Genomic DNA, 24,751 nt, shown 5'->3' with positions numbered 1-24,751 from the left:
CTGGACCTCAAGCTGACAAGAGGGAAAAATGCTACTAAAAACCCTGTCCAGATTCAAGCTTAGTTAAACAAACACCAGGCTACTAAAAATGGAGTTGCATTAAAGGCAAGAAAAAACAAGTAACCGAGGCTCACCAGTTGTTTTCTCCTGCTTTCAGCTCCAGAGGTTCTGGCCCAGAAGCCGTACAGTAAGGCCGTGGACTGCTGGTCCATTGGAGTGATCGCCTACATCCTGTAAGTACCAACAGGTTTATTTTATTGTTTATTGTTAAAAGCATAGACATATATACATAGACTCCGCATTGAGCCGGTTGGTCCGTTGCTGCAATACGTCAGCGCGGCCGCCATATTGGATGTGGCAGATCTGCCTGTAAACTAATGAAAGTAAACGGACTGAACTTCATAAAGCGCCTTTCTACAAAGTGCTTTAAGTTAATGCCTCTTATTCACCCATTCACACACACACTAATATATCTGGGAAACAAATAGGCACCAAAAACAAAGTATGTAACTTTTAAAGTGATGATTATAAATGTTTACTCCTTATATTTAGGGTGACCAAGCGTCCTCTTTTGCCCGGACATATCCACTTTTTACGTCCTGTCCGGGGCTTTTTTATAAATTCACGAGAATGTCCGGTGTTCACTGTTTTTCATAGGACCAGTACACGTGCACGTAAATTGACCGGCGCTTTGCACACAACTTTGCGAGACGTAATTACCAAGAGGCTGCCTAGTGGGCGAGTCAGCGCCGCGCACACACAGAGAGAGAGAGGGCAGAGCAGACAGAGGGCAGATCGAACAGCGGAGCAACATTACATATTGAAATCTAACATTTAATCTGTGTCTATAATAACCAGATCCTGAAATGTAGATGTGACATGAGGGTTTTCTGAATAAAGAGCACTAACGTTTACATTTAACTGATTTGATTAATCGTTTTTATATTCACATTGATGAACATACAGTATATCTACACAGGGGGCATTGATGAGAATACATATCTATACAGCTATACAATTGCAGTCTGTGTGTGTGTGTGTGTGTGTGTGTGTGTGTGTGTGTGTGTGCAAGTTACTATTAAGTTACTATTATTATTATTATTTTTATTTATTATTATTATTATTATATGTACTGTTGCTGACATTACTATTATTATTATTATTATTATTACTATATACTGTAATATACTACTATTATTATTATACCGGCCTTATTTATTATTATTACTATTACTATTATTATATATTTATATATTATATATCATACTATTTTATTTATAATTATTTTATTTTATATTTTTACTATTTATTATTACATATATTTTATATTATATACTGTACTATTATTATAATTATATACCGTCTAGTCACTATAGCATTGCTGCCATCATATCAGTATAATTATAATTACCATCATCTTGCCAACCTACCAACTGATCTGCTTTTTTAACTTCTTAAGTGTCCTTGTTCTATCCAGTGTTTTTTCTATTGTTGTTTTTTATTTATGCTACCTCAGTATTTTATTTTATTCTATTGTATTTTATTGTACTTGAATACCGGACTGCTGTGACAACCGAATTTCCCTTCGGGGATGAATAAATCTTATTAGTATTATGCGCGGGACTTCATAGTATTAGCCAAAATCAGCAAATTCTGTTCGTAAAATGACGTTATAATAGCCAGATACAATCAAAAGTATTTTTTGATTCTTACCTGTGAAAGGTAAGGCCATGCGATCGGGTTTTTACTGTAAATCTGTTGGTACATTTCCATGCAGCACATGAATGAGGCATCTTCTCGCTGTCTCCGCTTCTGCACTTTGCCACATCCAAGATGGCGGCGACGTTGACGTACGCTTCAGCACTCAATGCGGAGTCTATGTATATATGTCTATGGTTAAAAGGATCCCCATTAGCTGTCACCAAAGTGAGACGAGCTGGTCTTCCTGGGGTCCAAAAAAACCCCAAATCACTTAATGATAATGTAAAAAAAAACAATGAAACATTGCAGACATCATTAAACCATTATCAGAAATTATTCAAATAAGTTATTACATTCATTATTACATTCATTATTACATTCATACAGTCTATTCCCTACTCACAAATTCAAATAGTGCATTCTTAAAAGGTACTTGAAAGATATTTTGCTATTCAGCTTACGTATATTCAGTGGACAATTATTCCGGTGATTGATGGCACGATAAATAACTGTCCTCTTTAACGCATTTGATTTTGGACATGGCAACATCATCTGGCCACCATCGGCTGACCTCGTCAAATAAGAATGAACCTGATCACATCTGACAATTTGGTTATATAAGAAAACAGGTTGAGAAGAAAAGACAATGCTTCTGAAAAATGTAGTCGTATTGAGAGCCAGACTATTCTCTACCGTTAAGCAGGAAAGTTGACGGTGCATACTGATAGTATTTGTTCTTATGGGACAATAAGGCTGTTTCCACTACAGCCCAATACCCAGAATGAGGCGGGTCTCACTCTCCAAAACGCCCCTAACTTGAATATGAGCCGTCCTGAGCGGTCTTTTGTCCGGACTTTTTTCGTCCCTGTAGAAGAGCAGGGCCATTTTTCTCCCCTGAGAAAAGCCTGGTTACTGATTGGATAGAACACTAAGCAGGATGTGACGTAGTACTCGACGTGACAACAACACACGCCATTTGTAAAAGCCAGCGAAGCAGTGTTGCCAACGAAGCGACTTTGTTGCTATATTTAGCGACTTTTTAGACCCCCTTTGTGACTATTTTTCAAAAAGCGACTGGTGACAAATCCAGCGACTTTTTCTGGTGTTATTGGAGACTTTTGGAGACTCGTAGAAGAGCAGGACTGTTTTTCTCCCCTGAAAAAAGCCTCTTTACATTTCGATAGAACACAAAGCAGGATGTGACGTAGTACTCGACGCCACAACAACACGCGCCATTTGTAAAAGCCAGCGAAGCAGTGTTGCCAACTTAGCTACTTTTCAGACCCCCTTAGCAACTATTTTTCAAAAAAGCAAATCCAAAATCCAAATCCAGCGACTTTTTCTGGTGTTTTTGGTATCTTTTGGAGACCCGTTCTTACTCTTCTTAACCAGCCATGGGCTCGTTAAGAAGAGTAAGAACAAGTCGAAGTGGCACAGTCGTCCTGCAGCAGTCTCTCCCAGCTGCAGTCACAGAGCCAGCTAACAGTTAGCTCTGTAGCAGTACAGTGTGTATGTGCTGCTGCTGCAGGAGGTGTTCACTTAGCGATCTCTGTTTGTTTACAACAAGCACCGGACACTCTGTACAGTTAGAGATGCCGGTTAATTCACAATCACTATGTTTATGATCAGCGAAGACGCTGTGCATAATTAGCCATGCTGCTTTGTTTATGATCAGCTGCTGACGTTGTGCACAGTTAGCGAGGGCACAGTTGAGACTCCCGTGTTTAATCCATCGCGTATGTGTCGCTAAGCGATTACGCTACGATCGAAAACCATACGTCACCTCCAGAGTCTCATAAATCTCTCTGGGGGCTAACTTGTAATGGAGACACGCAGAGTGAGTGGACTTTTGAGAGGGCGTGGCCTGAGACTTTCCCAGTGGCCACTCTTCCCCCTAAAGGAAACACAGCTAATGTAATACTAACCTGGCAGCTCTGACACTATCAGTCTTTTTTGTTGTTGTGTCACACTGTACAGCAAGTGTTTTCATCCAAGCAGCCTGACTGATCAGCACACTTCCAGTTGGTGTCAGATTCACAGTTTACATGAGTTTCTCACCAGGAATCACATTAACACCTTATGTCAGATAATCATGTTGGCTGAACACATCACAGAGTGCTGTCTGGACTTTATTTTGCTGCGAGACTAAAGTAATTTTACTGACTGTGATACATCCAATGTCTTTTCTGTTAAAGGTCTAATTCAGCCTGAGTAGAGGTGTAATTAGCCAGAACAAGTGGAACCACCTGTGTGCTTGTTCAGGGCCTGTAAAGATCACAGTTGTGAAAGCAAACTCCCAAGACTTGAAAGCAAAAAGAGAAAAAAGAAGTTATGACTAATGTCTTTGGAATTTGGATAAAAAGGCATGATCTAATGAATCAATGGGGGAAAGCCAATAGGAGCAGAATAAGTGAAAACAAATTTATAAAGAAAACTATGACATGGCATTATATAAAACAAAACATAAAAAACAAAAACAATATACTGAAATATTAATTGATATATAGAGAAATAACTAAACAAATAAATCTATAAAGAAATTAAAAAATATATAATAAAGTATTTTTCTTTATTTTTCTTATTTTATTTATGATTCTTTATATTTCCACATGTATTAATTAATTAATTTATTCTTTTTTATTTTTCATTATATTTCCACATTTATTATCCTATAAATATTGCTTTTTATGATTCCATAAGAAATTACTCTTGAGGGTTTTTTGTTGTTGTTGTTGTTGTTGTTGTTTTGTTTTGTTTTGTTTTGTTTTTTACCAATTTTGCTGCTGTAGGCCATTAGAAATTAATAATATCCATTCATTTAGCCTTAATTCTATTGAACAGACTTTTTTCATTACTGATAATCTTTTCTGTTCTAGTGTAAGTTCCCCCATATTAATATCCACAAATGCGTGAATGATGATTTAAACTCCAGTTTTGTACTTCAGACTTCCAGCCGTGTGAATCAGAAAAGTACAAACATGAATTTAGTCAAAGACAGATACAATCCTAAGTCAAATCTGTAAATAATATTTGAGTTGTAAGTACTAGAACCTCCATCAAATCAATTGAAAACAGTTTTGCTTAGACATCTGTCTTCTTTTTCACGTAGGAATTTGTAACAGAATATCTATTGGCAATAAGAGTCGGTCTCACATATGACACAGACTGACTCACCTCCCACTCAGCTTGTACACACATAAAACCACTGGCTAAGCTTTGATGTATTATATATTCAAAACCATGGTCACATTATTTTCATTAAGCTTGTTAGCATCGGTTTTTCATACACTAGCATCTGCAATAACACTAAGCAATGCTAGTGTGTGCTAATATGTGCAGAGCCCTCAAAGGTCATATAGCTCCACTCTGCTCTGGAGCTAAACTTGAAACACTTGCACTGGTCCCGTGTGTGTGTGTGTGTGTGTGTGTGTGTGTGTGTGTGTGTGTGTGTGTGTATTTGTTGATTTTTCCTTGCCAGTGTGTGTGTGTGTGTGTGTGTGTGTGTGTGTGTGTGTGTGTGTGTTGATGATGTTGTGTGTGCCGTCATCAGGGCCAGATGGAGCTCTGCAGAATGGCCTTGTATGGACATGGAGCTGCAGGCTAGACTTCTTTTTCTCTGTTTTTTGTTTTTCTTCTGCCGCGTCACCCCCACCTCTTCCCACCACACACACACTTTCACTTGTTTGTGTGAGTGTGTGAGTGCATTTTAGTGTACGTGAAAAATAAAAGAGGCAATATCTGTGTGCTTAGCTTTTAGTGTGTGTGTGTGTGTGTGTGTGTGTGTGTGTGTGTGTGTGTGTGTGTGTGTGTGTGTGTGTGCGTGCGTGTGCGTGTGCGTGTGTGTGTGTGTGTGTGTGTGCGTGCATGACCACTAATGTGGGTCTGTTGATGCCCGTAGCTAAAGTTTGATTATTTGAATGTGTGTGTGTTTCTCCATCAGTATTGTCATGTCTGTGTGTTTGTGTGTGTGTGTGTGTATGTGTGTGTGCTTCACCTGACAGAGACATTATTATCCTGAGCGTGAGGTCAAAGCACGGGCCAGAGGTCAGAGGTCAAAGATCAGCAGCAGGTTAATGGGATGCAGAGCGTGCGAGGTGACAGAGAGGAAGGCACGCACAGACTATCGTGTGTCTAACGCGTCTGTGATGTGTAAAGTGATAGTGAAGGTCTCACACCCTCTGTCCCTCCACTTCCTGTTTTATTATATACATTCATGACACAATATATCTATTGTCTATATACATCTATAAAAAAACATTTTAAATCTTTTTTTTATATAAAAGCAAGTAAAATTAGGTTTTTGTGCAGGTGCAGTCTCAGTGGAGAAAGCATGCGCGTGTGTGTGTGTGTGTGTGTGAAGGACAGAGAGAAAAAGCGGCTCCCTACTGGCAATTAGCACAATCAGCGTTGGGATTCAGACCTTGTTAGCTCTTAGCTGCTGCTCAGGTGGAAAGATCAGATCAGGTAATCAGCCATGATAATCACCTGGGATCCTGTGTGTGTGTGTGTGTGTGTGTGTGTGTGTGTGTGTGTGTGTGTGTGTGTGTGTGTGTGTGTGTGTGTATGTGTGTGTGTGTGTGTGTGTGTGTGATGGTGAGCAGCGGCTGAGTCTCCAGCCACACGTGAAAGCAGAAAAACAAAAAGCAAAGCATCTCTTCACACCAGGCAGAGACTTAGTTTCTTCCTGATGTGTGTGTTTGAACCTGTGTATGTGTGTGTGTGCGATGGAGTGGAGGGTTCGCTGAGTGACAGGTGAGTCCGTAACCAAATGAGAAACCAGAAAAACAAACGGAAAGCCTTACTTTCCTCACGGCAGGCAGAGTCTTTCTTCCTTTCTTCCCGGTGTGTTTTTCTTTTATTCCGTTTGTGTGTGTGTGTGTGTGTGTGTGTGTGTGTGTGTGTGTATGGGGGTGTGTATTGATGGAGAACGGCATTTTAATGAGTTTTTATCAAAATCTCTTGGTGCATCCAGAACTTTAGTAATGAGGTGCAGATGATGTTTTTGGTTGAGAAGGAGCTCCACCGTTGGTTGAGTTGGCTCATTATGGAGAATCAGACTGGAGCTTCAGTTAATTTGTGATTTCATGTTAACTTGATTAAGGTGATACAGCCAACTACTGCTGAGACTATGAATATAGGGGATGCCACATTAACCACTGCTACAAATACAGCCAGACACTATTAACATGTGTAGACTATTGTTAGAAACCTGTTGCATCCAGAACAGGGCTAGGCATTGTGGATATAACTGATGTTAGAATAATAAGAATCCCATTATGGCAGATATATGATACACAGTAGAGTTAACTGTTTTCAGAGATGGAGAGACAAAAGATATGGCTGGAATCATCAACCAAGACAGCAAGATTTTATAAAATAACCACCATGATAGTTTTGTTATATTAAGATTCTACCAGAATAAAATGATATAATATTACCCAGGGATATTGGTGTTCATGATATTTTGTAAACACCTTATTCAACAAGCTCTCCAGTCATTAGAATAAGTAAATAAATGTACATATTAGGGCTGGGCAATATGAACCAAAAGTCATATCCCGATATATTTAGGCTAAATATTGATATATGATATATATCCTGATATTTTATGGCAAAGTGAGAGCAAATGTTCAGTCAAAGTCAAATATGACATGTCACAAGTAGTTTTATTGAAACCGTTTATTTAAGTGAACATAAATAATGTATAACAACAGGAGTACCTTTTTTTTTAAAAAAAATCAAAGCTCCATAAAGTGAACATTTAAATAAAAAAATGTCTTCAGTAAAAAAAACTATGAAATAAAAATAGGACAATTTTTTTCTGAAATAAATATATTGAGAAAAGAATAACAAACATTAAAAAAGAACGAAATATGAAAAACCTCAGTAAGGGCAGCATTTACATATAAAGAAAGAAAAAAATTTAACTATATCGATATATGTGTATCATATCACATTTAAAAATATATTGATATATTTTTTTATATCGGTATATCGCCCAGCCCTAGTACATAGTAATATTTAAGGGTTTTTTTAAAATCACAATTTCCCACCTTTGGAGGTCAGAACCTGGAAAATTACAAAACTAACAGGATAAATTGATTAATAAGACATTAAACATACCAAAAATGATATTCAAAGTAAAATGTAGGCATTAATGATTGATAAAATATTACATTTTTATTTGCTTTATTATTTATTTCCTTTTTTTAAAATCCCCCTATTCATCTACTTTCTAATAATCTGTTTTTATTTACTTTATTTGTCATAATTTAAAATGTATTTATTTTCTTGTTCTTTTTTCCATCATCCCCCCCCCCACACACACACACACACACATTTATTTCCCCTAATGTATTTGTTTCTGTTATTGCCTCTATGCATTTCTTCTTCATTATGATCAGCAACACAGCTTACATCTTCAAATTGCTTGTTTTTTTCCGACTCATCATTTGAGCCCTACATGATATATTGATATATCAAAATAAGTGATATATTAAATAAGTAAATGAATTAATAATTTTCTAACTGTGTTAATAGATTCATTCAATCAGTGGATAACTTTCAGTCATGGAAAAAAATATAAGCCCACCTTTGTTTTCTCCTTGCTTTCATTTAATGCCTGGTACAACTAAAGGTACATTTGTTTGGACAAATATAATGATAACAACAAAAATAGCTCATAAGAGTTTAATTTAAGAGCTGATGTCTAGCCATTTTCTATGGTTTTCTTGATAATAACCAAAACCATGAAAAATGGCTCTTAAATTAAACTCTAATGAGCTCTTTCTGTTGTTATCATCATATTTGTCCAATTAAATGTACCTTTAGTTGTACCAGCCATTAAAATTAACAAGAGATTGAAGCAAACAATGGTCTAATAATCTTTTCCATGACTGTATATGTGTACAGTGTGAAATGATAAAGTGAGTTAAAAGCCACTCAATGACTGAATGTGGGATAGACTAAATAAGAGTGAGTGAATCAGAGAATGAATGGTTAACTGGATAAACATCTTGTCTGCAGGCTGTGTGGTTACCCTCCGTTCTACGATGAAAACGACTCCAAGCTGTTTGAACAGATCCTGAAAGCAGACTACGAGTTTGACGCCCCGTACTGGGACGACATATCGGACTCAGGTGAGCCTTCATCTTCCTTCTGCTTCCTCTACCTTGTTCCCTGCCTCCTCTTCTCCCACCACACATGGCACATATGGGCCACACAGCTCTCCATCACAGCCTCTGACATCATCTGCCTGGAATGAATGTATGTGGGAATGTGTGAGTGTGTGTGGGGTCATCAGTCACCACCACAGCTATGTGCAGAACCTGGCAGTAAAACCAGCTTTGTGTTTGTTTGAAACCCGTTTAAGACTCTAAGACAGTGTGTGTGGGGGGATAAAATAGCTTTTATGTGCTGTCAGGTAAAGCCTGGCTTCCAGCAGTGTCAGGTTTCCTTTTGAAGCAAATATAGCAGATGGTGCTCAGAACCAATTTGGGGTGTTTAATTTTTCATCCTAACTGAAATTGCAGCTTTGTGGTACACTTTTCAATCATTGTTACCATTTGAAACCCAAACTCACTGTTGTCAAACTAATATCAAGTTTTGTGTTTAGCCCTGTTAGAGAATGACAATGACGTCACCACTTTGGTCCAGATAGCAGAATATCTCAACAACTATTGATGGACTGACATGAAATTTTCCGCAGACAGTTATGTTTTCCAGAGGAGGAATCTTCAAGTGACTTTCTGACTTTTCCTCTGGCACTATTATGAGGGTTGATATATGTGGTTTTGAGTGAAATGTGTCGATAACTTTTATTAAATTTTGTACATTCAATTCAGGAGGAATTGTTATTATTTTTACTAAGCTCATTTTGAGCTTAGATAAGATGGTGATAATATTTTTTTTCTGCTAAAGCAATGCATTCCTAACTTATCATATACAGACACTTTGGCTCTTTAGCCTCATTTTTCAACATACCGGGTTGTTCGATAGACTTTTGCAACGTTGGAAACAGATGCCATGAGATGGTAGTCAAATATTCTCTGCTGTGTTGAAGTTTGACACTCAGGTTTAGGCAACAAAACAACTTTATTAGGGTTAGGTGGTTTGGGTTTTAATATGTATGTTTGTTATATAACATAGAGTTACGCAGACTTTTTCACTCTTTATTAGTGATGTGCGGATCGATACTGAAATATCGATACTTCCGATACCAGATCTGTATGCTCTAAAATTGATTCTCAAATGAAAATATCGATACTTTTGATACTTCAGTCATTTGTGGTAATGTATATCATTAAGAGGAATACGGTGGAAAGTAACTAAACTATTCCGATCTTGTCTAAATGACACACTGCTGGTAGGAACTACTTTTTCTTCCGCCTGGGTAAGTGCCTAATACGTAAGGGCAGTGGCACGCTGCTGCTCACTCTTCTCTCTCTCAGTGTGTGTGTGTGTGTGTAATTCAATGGCGGAGCAGAAGAGAAGCTATATTGTGAATGAGTCCATATACTTCTGAGTTTAAAATAAATAGCTAAATAAGTGACTCTGATGTCTTGTATTCATTCTTAAGCCATTTGAAATACACTCTTTTTAGATTTACCAGGCACATTAGGTGTTTGCACAAAGTATTGGTATTGGATCGGTATTGCCAATACCAGCCTGAATTTTACTCAGTATCGGATCGGAAAGTAAATCGGTGGTATCGAAGATCACTACTCTTTATACTACGTCACATGGCTTTCCCCTTCAAGACACTCCTGCATGCTCAAAACTGATGCTAGAGGGCTACATGGACAAAACACTAGAGGCCGAACATTAGCATAGTCTTTGTGAGCATGTTAGCATGATAAAATTATTGAATTTAGCACAACGCAGCACATCTGCACCACAGCCCTGTAATCACCTTGTAGATTTTTAGTCCTGTGCTTTGGGGGGACAATATGTTTACAGATTACAGATTTTCAGCTGATGTCAAGAAAAAACATTTGCACAAGCAATTCAGACTGACTGAAATATCAAAGATTAGCAGTGTTATTTGTGTCACAAATACCTTTTTTTCAGCAGATTTAACAAAAATGTTAGAATGGTGTTTGTGTGTCTAAAGTTATTGACATTTTATGGCCCTTTCAATGTTTGTTTTTCTCCCAGCCAAGGATTTCATCGGCAGTCTCATGGAAAAGGATCCAGCCAAGCGTTTCACCTGTGATCAGGCACTCAGACACCCCTGGTGAGAAACACACACACACACACGCACACACACACAATGTCATACACAGGCTAACAAAAGGTCATAAAATCAATACAGATATCGATGTCCCATCAGAAGTGTTAACAGAGAATTTGTGCATGTGTGTGTGTGTGTGTATCAGGATCGCTGGGGATACTGCACTCTGCAAGAACATCCATGAGTCAGTCAGCCGACAGATCAAAAAGAACTTTGCCAAGAGCAAATGGAGGGTAAATTCTGTTTACTTCAGTTTATTCTTTGCGGGTTTGGCTCTATTGCAGCATATTACTCCAGTATGACTCCTCAGACGATTGTCTGTGTTTTCAGAAGATAAATCACTCTGGAGCCAAAACCTGGCCCGACATGTGGTCCAGAGTTAACCTCCATCATCCACTTTTTTCCCCCTGTAGCTCTTAGAAGAAGAGAGAATAAGAACTTTCCTCCTCACAGAGAATATCATTTCCAGCTCTTGGTGTTAATAGTACATCCAGAATGTGTAATTTTTGATCCTCAGATGTTTTTGATGGAAGATAAGCTGCAACAGAAGACCACATCAGGGTGCTTTTTGCACTAGTGCCAGTTATTCGAAAGCAGGTTCTGGTCTGCAGCTTCAAAGCCTCTTTAAAATGAAAAATCACTTTTTTTAATCTTTTCAATGACATAATAAAAAAAGTCTGAAAACAATGACGACCTCATGCTGAACCAATAGATTGAAATAAAAACCTCAATGAATAAAACCATCACAGAACAGATCTGCTGCGTCCTGCCTCTCAACTGATACTCTTTTGGTTTGCACATTGTATCAACCTGCTGCTGTTGAGCCACATCCTATCTAAGAGGCACATAATATAGAACAGGGATGGGCAACTTAAATGCTGGAGGGGGCCAAAGTTTTTCATGGACACTACCACAGGGCCACATATAGGACCGTGCACTTAACCAGATATGATGAAACTGCAATTTTAAATATATTTACAGTGAAGTAACTTAACATATTACATGCTCAAATGCATGTACACTGCAAAAAAGTGTCTAAAACAAAATAAAAACACTAAATCTGAGGGAAATGATCTTGTTGCACGGACAGATAATTTCACTTGACAAGATTTTTTAAATGAAGATTATTAAATCTAGAAATAAGCATGTTGAACGCTTAAAATAAGAAGTTAACTCTTAAAACAAGATAAATGATCTAACACTTCTAAATCTAAGTTTGTTTTATCTTAAGAACCAAATAATTTGCAGTTATAGGAATATAAAAGGTTTGAAGCAAATAAAAAATAACCACTTACTGTGATTTCTTCTTCAGCAGACCAACATTAATTGCAAGAAGTAATTTTGTGCATTTTTAAACTGCACTTTTAAGATTTCATGCTCAAATGAATGTAGGGACATTTTCAAGTCTGAGGGCCACTTCAAGTGAGGGTGCGGGTCATATGCGGCCCCCGGGCCTCCAGTTGCCCATCCCTGATATAGAATAAATAAGATGCTGATAAACATTATAACCCCAATATCTTTTATGATACGCAGCGATTGAGGCAAAGTGAGAGGTCTCTGTTTTTACATTTATTTTTCATCTTCCCATTTCTTACCTCTCTCCAGCAAGCGTTTAATGCCACCGCTGTGGTTCGGCACATGAGGCGGCTGCAGCTTGGCAGCAGCATGGGGAGCAGCATGGACGCCTCCAACCCACCGACGAGGCAGAGCCAGACGCAGAGGCCGGCCCAGAGCCAGGCCAGCCAGAGCCAGGGCCAGGCGGGCCAGAACCAGCCAGCTCAGAGCCAAAACAGCGGCCAGGCGGCGCAGAGCCAGAGCGCCAACACAGCCGCCAGCAAAACCTCTTCCATAGACAACAACATAGCAGCTCCCCGCAAGGAATGTGAGTATGAGTCAATAGTATCAGTTGTACTAGTAAGCCAAGACAACATATGCATATTACAAAAAGTTAATGATGATAATTCGCTAAACTCCTCAACTGAACAGTGATTGTCCAATCCTAGTTTAGCAACAGCAGCTAGGCACAGCAGTCCTGTAGAGGGGAAGAGTGATACTCTGTATGTTTATAGAGAATTTGGAGAGTCGTGTCTTTTTTATTCATTTCGAAACCACACGAAGCAGAAATGTAGAAAAAAGATTAAACAATGGCCCTCATTTATCAAACGAGCGTACGTCAGAAAGTGAGCGTAAAGTGGGCGTAAGATGATTTCTACGCAAGCCTCGGCATTTATCAATTTGGACGTGAGCGGACGGTACGATCAGATCTGATCAGACGTGAGGTCTGCTATCAGCTCGTGTACGCAAATTTGAGTCAGCGTGAAGTCCACACGTCTGAGTCTGAGAATTGATCTTAGACTATTGTATCGATGCCTGGAGCTGATAAAACTCTGTGGTGTTTTGATTTTTAATAGTGACAAAGCACCACTTGTTTAGACTACATAATTTATCATTAAAACATAATCCAATAATAAATACACCCTGCGATCGTGAAATTCTTTAAACAGAATACCAGCCGAGGATATTAAATGTTGTTGTCTTCTGCTGTTTACTGTTATCCAGCTCGGACACCGGAGCGTCAGCGTCTCTTTTACCAGCGGAGGTGCCCGAATAGAAACATTTCCAATCAGCACTGTCACACGCTCCTCTGACTAGGACATGATTATTAGTAAATGTAAAGAGGTGAATAATATATCTCCATCATAATAATAGCAATAGTCGGATATGATATAGATTATTAGGCTTTATATATCACGATGTAATTACTCAAACCTCGCCGGGAGTTTAATAGTCCGCTACTTTGCTGACAGCACCACTGATTTCCTTCTTTTTCACTTTTTGTGCTGCCAAACAAAACTAGTTTGTCGTGTTGCTGCTGAATGCTTCTCCACCCCTGATTTAGAAAAACAAGAAAGTGTGCCAATTCCAACAATAAATATATTGTCTATGTACGGTTTTCAATTGAATATATGTCACAAAGGATTAGCAAGTTATCGCATTCTGTTTTATTTACGTTTGAGACGACGTCACAGCCTTTTTGGAATCGGGGTTGGCTAACTTTAGCAGCTCTGTGCTGCTCTATTGGATTTAGGGAGATTTACTTTCCAGCAACACCAGCCAAACTCATTATCAAATGTCACTTTTCCACTGCATGGTACAGCACAGCTCCACTCTACTCAACTCAACTAACCTCTTGCCTGTCCAAGTTATCACTTGGACGACAATTTGGAGTAGCAAATGCCACTGTGATTGTGTATTGCACAGGTGCCTTGTGAGAATGGAAGGCACAGTCATACTAATGACACCCACTAATGAATGGGTGTAGATTAGCAAGGGTCAGTAGCCGTGTTAAAGTCAAAGCCAATTTTGAAGCAAAGTTTTGAAATGTAGCAGTAAAGAAAATCCAAATTATCTATAGCCCCTTTCATAGGCCCTCCACACAAATGTCCCGCTATATTGCCGGAAAGATCTGTGCCGGCTTTTTGCCTTAGGGCGTTCATAGTGATCCTGCGAAGGCGTGATATTCCTGCCCTTTCATAGTTCATTAGTTCATTCCGGCATCGCGGAACGAGGTGGGCAGATAGCGGGAGGAGACGTTAGTCAAAGCCGCAGCAGTGCTGCGCAGTAGCACAGTGCTAATAGGCTAACAGTTAGCTCTGCAGCAGTACAGTGTGTATGTGCTGCTGCTGCAGGAAGTGTTCACTTAGCGACCTCCGTTGGTTTACAACAAGCACCAAACACTCTGTGCACAGCTATGATGCCGGTTTGTTTACAATAAGTGGAGGGCGCTGTGCACAGTTAGCGACGGTGGCCTCAGTGAACAGTGATTGGATGAATGTCGGACCAAGTGGGAGGTGTGTTAGACGTCATGCGTGACGTCAAATATCCCGCTTCCCCCTGATGTCCCGTTCATAGTGGTCCCGCTTCCAACAGCCCCACCAATTTTCCTCCTCTGTGACTACCTCTTGAGGCGGAAAATTGGTGGGATCATTTGATTCCAGCATCCCGCTTCAGGCGTGTTCAGAGTGGAGGCGAGACGTTATAGAGCCATAAATGTCCAGGCCTGAAACGGCACTATGAAAAGGGGATTATGTTTTTTGTGTTGATCCAAAAACGACCTTTGGTCAGAAGATTGCAGTGTAATGTATTGCTGTCGACTAATCCGTCAGTAAACAGTAGAAGAAGTAGAGAGAGGTTGACAATAACTAACTTATAACTTTGGCCTCCCGTGAGAGAAAATGGAGCGAAGTCTTCAGGAATTAGATTCAACTGGGCAGCTTATAATTGTTCTTTTGGGTTTCCTGGCATAGCGGAAACAGCTGATTAGTAATGTGGGTTAAATGTTCGCTACGTCAAAACCTGTTCGTTAAAAACACCCCATAAAAACTTTCATACACATTTTCGAAAGTTTTATGGAATTTTGGTGTTTCCATCAACTTTTTCTCATACAAATCTTCTAAATGCACATACAGAAATTTGTTGATAGAAACACAACTAGTGACAGTGTTATAAAACATATAAGATCAATCTGCTGACTCTTTTCTCTCAGGTGTCACTGCACCCGTCACACCCTGCAGCCTGGCGTCTGCAGCCTCTTCTCCCGCCGCAGGGGCAGAGCTGAACCGGCCACATCCCTCAGTGGTCCCCGCCCCGGTGCTCACGGAGACCAAGTGACGCCAGGTCCCGCGGGGAACCAGCTGGGAGGCCACAGCGCTGTGAGGACGCAGAGACGGAAAGAGGACGACAGGAGAGGAAGAGGATCCCCCCTCTTCTTCGTTCCTCCCTCTCCTCACTGCATTTCCACTTGGATGCGCCCCCCCAGCAAGTTCCCCGCCCTGCTCCCGGGAGAGCAGAGGACTTAACCTCCACCCCACCGATTCAAGCCACACAGCACCATACTGTACACCCACCACCAGGACGCAGTGTAGGATTCCTCCTGCCACAGCAACAGCTCAGCCACGGACTCTCACTGAGGATGTTGGTACGGCTGGCTGTGATTGGCTGCTGTGTAATGATAAATGGGTGTCGACTGCTGCGAGCTTGAGCAGTAATTGGTGGTTCATGGTGGGGCCGGTGGTGTCATATTATTCAATGTCAGTCAACATCAACTTCCCTCTTGAATCTGGTCTTTCCTGCGCCGCTTTATTTAGCTTTTTTTCCAAATTAGGTTCGACTGTTGACAACTGGATTGTTTTGTTTTTGATTATTACTGTTAATATTAAAGGTGGTATGTGTAAGTTTTAAAGCAACATCGTTGTCAAATTGAATGTGCTACATTGGTATAATTACTGTAAATAAACAAGACACCTCCAGCAGATTTCCCCCCCTTAGTTTACATTAATTTTACTAATGTAGCAAACTGATGTGACAATGATTTATTCATGTTAAAACACTACATATAGCACCTTTAAGACATTTTATATGTCCTTACGGGCTTGTTTGTCTTTGTTTGTGCTTTAAGAAGTGCTTTAAAAGTACCATACGACTGTTGAGATGTGGAAACATGAGTAAGCGCTTTATGTATTTTGCACAGAGGGCCAGATATGTTCTCAGACACAGATTAGCCGCCATCCACTTATGTTTATCAGAGTAGAGATTGTAAACCTTTATAAATAGAAAAAAAATGTCAGAGCATTGTACAACTTGTTTATTGTCTGAACGATTCTGATCTGTTTATTATTTTCTTACTTTATAAGACTTTTGTAACAATCACCCTTTAAGGGACACACATACAGGTTACTATGAAACATGCAGCAGGTTTAGAATAGGATAGGATGGAGATATTTACTGGAAACTGCCTCCAGTTGAGAATGTTAGCGACTAAATCATAGTTTGCCATTTGATTTCCCAAACTAACAAGCAGCGCAGTGCAGTTCAAAGGTGGTTAGAGAATACAAGAAATGTTACAAACCATCTGTGAGATATTTAACTGCTTCCCATGTTGGTCCTCGAGAGTATTTGGAACCTGTCGCCTGCTTCTCTTCCTTCCCCTTCTAAAGAAGCCATGATTTGATATTTTTGCATCATCAACCTGCACCCAGTTCAGAAGTGCTCAGGGAAAACTGCAGCTGCACTGTGAGCTGGTGAATACCCATTTCTTGCTTTAGGTTGTTCCGTCAGTGTTTTTGGTCCAGATATTGTGGCATCACACTCAACGATCCAACGCTTAAGATGTTAGCTGTGTCCTTTTTACAGTGTTGTAGTGACTCGTGACTTGAATACAGAAGACTCAGACTTGTGCTAAGAGTATTCAACCAAGGACTCCAAGGTGTTTGGGCTCGCAGAATGCAGAACTTGTTCTGCTTTTTTTGGCTATTCAGTTTTGTACATGCAATCCCCAACCCTGAAAACAATTTGACTGGTAGGACAACTGGCTGTTAAGACTTAAATGCATTACTTGAAACTAGGGCTGGGCGATATGGACCCAAAGTTATATCCTGATATATTTAGGCTGAATATCGATATACGATAGATATCCTGATATTTTAATCGCAATGTGAGAGCAAATGTTAGTCAAAGTCAAATATGACATGTCACAAGTAGTTTTATTGAAACCGTTTATTTAAGTGAACACAAATACTGTATAACAACAGGAGTACTGTCAATCAAAGCTCATAAAGTGCACATTTAAATAAAAAATATCTTAAATTAAAATAGCCAATGAAATAAAATAGGCCAATCTTTTTCTGAAATAAATATATTCATACGAGAAAAGAATAACAAAGATTACAAAAGAGCTAAATATGGCAAACCCTAGTAAGGGCAGCATTTATATATAAAGCAGCTTGCCTGGATCAATGATCACAGTGCAAATTTGAACTATATCAATATATAGTAATATTTTTTTTTTTCCGATATATCGCCCAGCCCTACATGAAACCTGACAAGACGGATTTGCATGAATCTTGTGTGATCTTTTGATATCACAAGATTTCCGCTACAACTCTTCAAGTAGCTGTTCCCTGCCCTTATTACCCAACAGCAGACAGTTATTGTGACCAAAATCAGAAACCCTATTAGCGTGACAACAGCTAATTTTTTGGTCAATTTCAAGGCCTTTTAAGGTTTTTCCTTATAAACAGATCGAGCTAGAAGAGCACTTGTTTACGAAAGTGAAAAAGAATTCATGCATCCTCCCCGTGATTTGGATCTGCTCCTTAAAATTTTCCTCCTTGGCTCATGTTGCACCTTTCCACCAAGTTTCATGAAAATCAGGCCAGTAGTTTGTAATCCTTCTGACAAACAGACAAACGCTGCCAAAAGCATGACCTCCTTAGCGGAGGTAATGACTGAACCACAGCTTGGAGTTCCTTTTTAAATTAATTGAGTTATATATGACAGACTGACTTAATTCTAATGTGTTCTTGATGGAACCTTCTCCTGACTCTGTGTCACTGGTTGTATCTGCCTTTCAGACATCACTCAGAACAGAACTGTTAAATGTTGGGTGCTCACTCACACATATCAGACTGTCATGTCTTTATTAGATGCAATTCTACTGATCCCTTTATTGTGAATTTTAGCCAAAGACTAGTGCTAGGTATGAAGACAATTAGGTCCATTCTTCTTGATGAGTTAGTTAGAACAGAACTAGTCAGATATGAAGCTGTTTTGAGACATAAGTGGACTAAAACTAAGGGCTGAACTAATCTGGAGAGAAATTTATCCACAGCTGATCCCTTCCTAATCGGTAACCACTTAGCTTTTTTATGACTACACAGAGCTAGCTGTGGAAATGTATTCATATGGCATGTCAGGAGGGTGGGAGACCACAGCTGGATGAAAGTCAAATTACAGTAAATTTGACAGTAAATCAACACTCACCCAAGTTCTCTGGAATTCCCTTTAGGCTCACTGTGTCATTGGGTGTATTAAGTTCCACCTATGTGGCACTGCAGTTGACTAAAACAACTATAACAAGACATTTATGAATGCCATCCAGTGTAAATATGTCTCACTATGTTCTCCTTCTTTATTAAGCTCTACAAGGACAATTCCAGTGAGTTTGGATGCTCTGCTTCTTTCCACCGTTCACTAACCAACAATGTGTTAGGCCCTCTCAATACTTTATAACCTGAATCTGTAGCTCTCAGCCCCAATCCCACACGCTCCTGCTAATGACATAAATCTTTAAAATGAGCAACAATTATAGATGACATGAAACAAAACCTAATGTAACAAAAACAACTATGAGCTATTGGTTGAAAGTTTTACTTGAAAACTTAAATGTTTGCTCTATTACCAAGCAAAAATACAGTGCCCACTCACTGTCCCTGAATGAGCACATCAGTATGAAACGGAGACTGTATAAAAGAAATGGATGAAGCCACCATGACAACACCAATTGGTTTATGGACTACAGTTTTCAAGCCTAAAGTCTTGGGTGACATCATCTCGTTTTTTTGGAGCCAGAAGTGACCATTTGGTTAGTCACATGTGTCCATATTTCCTAAATAACAGGAAGAACAGGCTTTAAACAAACAAAAAAACAGCTGTCTCCATCATATTTAGGCTGCCACACCTAAAGCAAACCCTGCTTTGTTGTATATTTTACTTTAAGTGGAACCATGATTTACACAGTGAACATCATGCTGTATCGAAGACTTGAAATTAGCAAGCAAGACCATAAACTCAAGGAAATCAAATGAGAAGTAGGGTCATTTTCTCATAGACTTTTATACAATCAGACTTCCTTTTGCAACCTGTGAAGTCGCCCCCTGCTGGTCATGAGAAATAATGCATGTCTAAGACACTTTTGCACTGGCTTTGATACCAGTTGGCTCCATCCACCTCTTTTATCCAGTCTATGGTATGAGACGTGTAAATCTACACCTTTGTATTAGTCGTCTGGTTGTAAGTTGTTTAAACTCTGGGGTTGTGAGAATGTAAAAGCAAGACAAACATTCATCCACGTTAAGGGGCAGAAACCTTCAATCACACAGGAATTGTCAACCCCATTCCTGTCTACAGTATGAGCTCCAAACATGCACCGGATTTACTACATATTTGATCAAGAATTTAGGCATAAATTGTGCAAACTAGCAGATGTGGTAACAGCACTAACATGGTTGATGCTTTTAGACTAATTTTTGCAGCTACTTTATGCATGTTGTCCTTGCAACTAATCCAGTCATAGTATAGTTTTAGTTCAATCAAGTTGGTAGGGTTAGTTGTGTTAGAAAGGGGCAGTTATCCTTATTTTTTTCATTTTAATGTGAAGTCAAAGAGAAAGCTACCCTTTTTTAGTGTTTCTTACTGATTTTAAAACGTACAGTGTCTACTGCTCGACTACACAGTTCAGAAATATATTAATTATGAGGTTTTTACAATGGGGTCTTGTGTTGCATTATTCTCTACTATCCAAACCACTGAATTACCAATGTGTTACTGAGGGGAACTTTCAACCATGTAAGGGCTTTTTTCCAATGATCACCTTATTCTGATTATTCACTGTAACCATGATTGATTGCTATGCATTTTTTAAACATTTTAAAGGTTGTTAATGCTTTTCTTGGAGGTTGGATCAGGAAACATCAACACCTATAGTTAAAAAGATAAGTCGTAGTTTTGTGGAAAAAACACTGAATCCCTGCCAGATCTTAGACAATTTCAAACAGTTAACTATTAGCCATCATTATTGTTAAATGACCAGGTTTTAATTAATCGTCAGCCAACACTGTAAGAATACGTTTCATTAAATGTGATGTCGTCCACTTCAGTGTGGACGTTTGGGTTTACGAATGTATTGTGAGGCAGGCAGAGGGTTCAGGTTCATGCTGCTCTGTAGTTTTATGTCTGCTATTGAAAAAAAAAAAAAAGTTTTCTGAATGAATCTTTCCATGTTAAAGATGTTTCTGTAAATAGATTATGAATATGAATGATCATTTTCAAGATAATATTTACAAATGTTTTGCTGTTCAGGCATGTGAGAGTGAATGTGTGAGCGAGTGAGTGTGTCGAGGGAAGTTGATTGTATTCTCTATGGAATGTTTAATGTAAAAAAAAAAAAAGAAGAAAAAGCTAAAACCCCCTTTACTCCCCACTGCTGTCATATATACTGTTGAGCACCGTGTGACTGCCACCTGCAGAGCTACACGGTGCAGTTTATTGCCATCAGTGTTCCACCATCACATCAGTGTCAGTCCAACTAAAAAGAGAAAGCATCGTTTACTGAACTCAGGCTTACGTTTTTGCCATTCTAAAGGAAGAAATCCAAAGCTGTGACCGACTCAGAAACACACTGTTAAGGACGAGGGGCGGCTACGGCCTCGTCCACCCTTCCCCCTTTGAGCTCACGCTCCCCTTTTTTTAACGAAGACGCCGTCACAAAAGATGAAAATACAAGCATGTTGAAAAAAGTGCTTCAAGAATTCAACTCCACCATGAGTGTTTGCATAATCTTATATGCCCTTGTATGATGTTAGTATCTCTGTATTATGTAAAGACGTACACAGGTTGAGATTTCTGAGTCCACAAAAAGTTGTAGAGTTTCGCTTCCACAAACAGTTTCAACAAGCAGAAATGATCTCATCAATTCGTGAAACCTAGCTAACTAACATTTATCAAGATCTTGTTCCAGTGTTAGTTGCTGTAATGCTGCTCATGAGAATGACTTCCACCTGATTTCCTGCATACGTGAATGACATGCTCTGAAAGTAATTTATTAATAATAATCGTTCCAAAGTCTGCATTAGTAACTGTTGCACAAGGAAACTTGGCGACACCGGTTCCGTTTAGCTTCAATAAGCTAGCAAGGACTATGGTACTTTTCCCGTTGGAATGCTAGACATGTATATCAAAATAAATAACAAAAGTTACTTCGTGGTAACCATAGCCTCACTGAGATAATATAAACAAAGGAACGTTAGCCTTGATCTTTTCTGGCTAACCATAGTTCATGTCTTTTACGTTGCCACAAAAAATAAGAAGGAAGCTAGGTGATCATAGGTTAAAGATAATCTGACATTCTGCTCAGGGTACACGTGTACCAAAGTTGAACTCAACGGGATGCTTCAATTGCCTAGAATGGAAGTGAACCAGAGGCAAATAGATGCTAATTGCACGCATGTGTGACCCTGCCTTGATGTAACTATAAGTTAGCTAGCTAGTTAGCTAGCATATAGCTAACATTAGCCACCGTAAGATGTGACTTTATACTATGTAATGTGTTCTTGACAATTGACACACAGTTAGGATATGGAGTTTCAAGTTCCCCTTTAAGTCCTCTATAAATGTCTTTTTCAACATATAGACCAATTTAGAGTCGATGTAGCGGCTACGTCACTGGCACTTGCACAAATAAATTTAACAATCATTGTTGGTAAACAATAAGTTGGTCTACAAGAGCTGAGCATTAAAGAATAAGAGGAAAGGGGAAAGTTAACCTAGGTTCAGCCTGTACCAAGGCTTGCTCAACTGTTATTGGACCACAACTGTTAATGTACCAAATTCTAAGCCCCGCCCCATCTGGTACATTTTTATTGCACCAAGTGGAAAGAAATGTTGGTTTTTCAGCCATTCATGACCTTAAAATGTTTTACATTAGCTTACCTAGTTAGCAATGGCCCTTAAAGGCTAGTTGGAAGTGCAAGTAGCTATTGACCTTGTCCTTTACTAAGGCTACGCAGTTAACGGTGGATGTCAAACCTAATTTTACACAGAATATATTTGCTATGTTGGCTAAATTCTACATCTGATCTATGAACATCTTTGAACTAGAATGAGTTTACTGATACGTTTTTCAGTATAAACTGTTGCCAACTACTTTAGGAGCCTCAATATTGGCTCTGTCTCTCATGGACTGGCTGGGTTTGCTAGTATTAGTAAATCTAGTGCAAAGCTGCCACGCTAGCAGCTTCAGTCTAGTTATTGTTCACAGTGTTTTCCCTAAAGATCTAACTCGACTATTGAGAGCGGCTCTGCCTCTGAGAACTGTTTGTAGGACTAAAACTTCATACAAGCTGCTTTTTGTGACCCGGTGTCTCCCTGTGGGTGTCCTCGTCCAGAGCCTGCTGAGTTAGCTGGCTGTATTGTATTTAATCTCTGCATGTGACCACCAAACTCCATCCTGTGCACCGTCGTCTCACTGACGACACCCTCATTTCTCAGAGCGGGCGCCGCCTGCCGCACTTATTGTGCTGTGGTGGTGATGATGATGATGACTTTCTGTTAATGGGGCTTGTATATCAGATGCCTTCGACAATCATGTGCACATATCAGAGTTACCATGACGACACAGGCCAGAGCGACTGATTGTGTTTCGTTTGTCTTTCTCCTCGAATAAATCCTGAATGATCGTAACATGAATCCTCTTTAGTTGTGTGTTTGTGTCTGAAAAAATAAAACAGAGCTGTCTTATTAGTTTTACTATTTTAGAATTAGGACTACATTTCCTACAAATGTAAACCCACTTCAACACTCCCAGCCCCAGGATCCATGTGAATTTAAAGCAGACACCAGACACTCTTTACCACTTTGACCGGCATATTGCCTCTATATACGTATATCCTGCACAACAGATGTTTAGCAGACAGAAGACAGATGTTGCAAACACAGGGGGCACATGTTGCCTCCACCAGCACATGGGATACATTATTAGGGGTAAAGTACTAAAACACATTGTCTACAGATGTTACTTCCCCATATAAGAGTATGTTCAGTCTCCTTTGGTTTACACTCCAGACTCCACACTTAAATGATTGAGCAGTTGCAGCTCAGGGTTCAGTAAAAGTTCAGATAAAAACAGCCTTAAAAAAACTCTAAAGAGACCACTCAGCATTTTTGCTGTATCAGTGTTTTTCTGTGACAGCAGTTTCCAAACAGTTCTGAATCTTCACAGCTGCTCAGCGCCAGCGTCAAAGATGCAGTGGGTATTGATAAAGTATTGGCTGAAACACAAAAATCAATTAGTGGTTAATGGTATTTTTATTTGACAATCAACGTGAATTCAGCTGCAGTGTAACTACAATTCCCATCAGCCTCAGCTGTAAGCTACTTTGTGTCACATGCTAATTAGCAAATGTTAGCATGGTGGCATACTAAGCTATAGATGATAAATGTGAAAAACACTGCTTACCATCAGCATGTTAGCATTATCATTGTGAGCATGCTAGCATGCTTACATTAGCATGACTTACAGTCCTGCTAACATTGCCTTAGACTCACTCTCCCAATAGTAGTAAACAAGAAGTGTACAATTCCCTGCTTTTACTTTTACTTCATGTGAAACATTATTTATGAAACGATGTCTTGGAGATGTTTAGTAGCCTAACATAGTGAAACAACAAGCAACATCAGCTAAGTTAACACTGCTTAGCTAGCTAATGTTGGGCTACCACTGTAGACCCCATAGAACATAATGTTGCGTAGAAGACTTGAAACTAGCGACCAAGACTATAAATTCATCTTGAGAATGTTTCTGAGGCAATAAATCAAATGAGAAGTAGGGTCATTTTTCAATTGACTTCCATACAAACAAATTTTTCAACCAGTGGTGTCACCCCCTGCTGGCCATTAAAAATAAAACAGGTTTGGGGCATCCCGGTGGCTCACACTGGTAGAGCGCGTACCATTAAGGCTGAGTCCTTGCTGCGGCGGACCCGGGTTCGAATCCGGCCTGAGGTCCCTTTGCCGCATGTCCTCCCCACTGTCTCCTCCTTTCTATCTATCACTTTCAATAAAAAAAGCAAAAATGCCCAAAAAAATTATCTTAAAAAAAAACAAACAAAAAAACAGGTTTAAGGCACTTCTACATTGACTTCACTGTTGAGGTCAATAGGTTGCATAGGGCTGGGCGAAATGGACCAAAAGTCATATCCTGAT

General features: G+C 39.4%; 1 protein-coding gene across 1 annotated transcript in view; it reads left to right on the top strand.

The window, feature by feature from the left end:
- Positions 1 to 23,236, top strand: part of camk1da (calcium/calmodulin-dependent protein kinase 1Da) — a 103,998-nt gene extending 80,762 nt beyond the window's left edge. The window contains exons 6-11 of the mRNA XM_059325496.1: positions 158 to 233; positions 8,728 to 8,840; positions 10,858 to 10,936; positions 11,079 to 11,166; positions 12,539 to 12,815; positions 15,480 to 23,236. Of these exons, the coding sequence (XP_059181479.1) occupies positions 158 to 233; positions 8,728 to 8,840; positions 10,858 to 10,936; positions 11,079 to 11,166; positions 12,539 to 12,815; positions 15,480 to 15,604 (758 nt within the window). The 3' untranslated portion in view covers positions 15,605 to 23,236. The remainder of the gene's footprint in view (positions 1 to 157; positions 234 to 8,727; positions 8,841 to 10,857; positions 10,937 to 11,078; positions 11,167 to 12,538; positions 12,816 to 15,479) is intronic.
- Positions 23,237 to 24,751: the final 1,515 nt, after the last annotated feature.

Source organism: Centropristis striata, chromosome 22 (genome assembly GCF_030273125.1).
Source record: "Centropristis striata isolate RG_2023a ecotype Rhode Island chromosome 22, C.striata_1.0, whole genome shotgun sequence".
In the NCBI taxonomy this organism is placed as follows: domain Eukaryota; kingdom Metazoa; phylum Chordata; class Actinopteri; order Perciformes; family Serranidae; genus Centropristis; species Centropristis striata.
The sequence above is the reverse complement of the archived record's forward strand: the minus strand, read 5'-3'. Positions and strand labels throughout refer to the sequence as shown.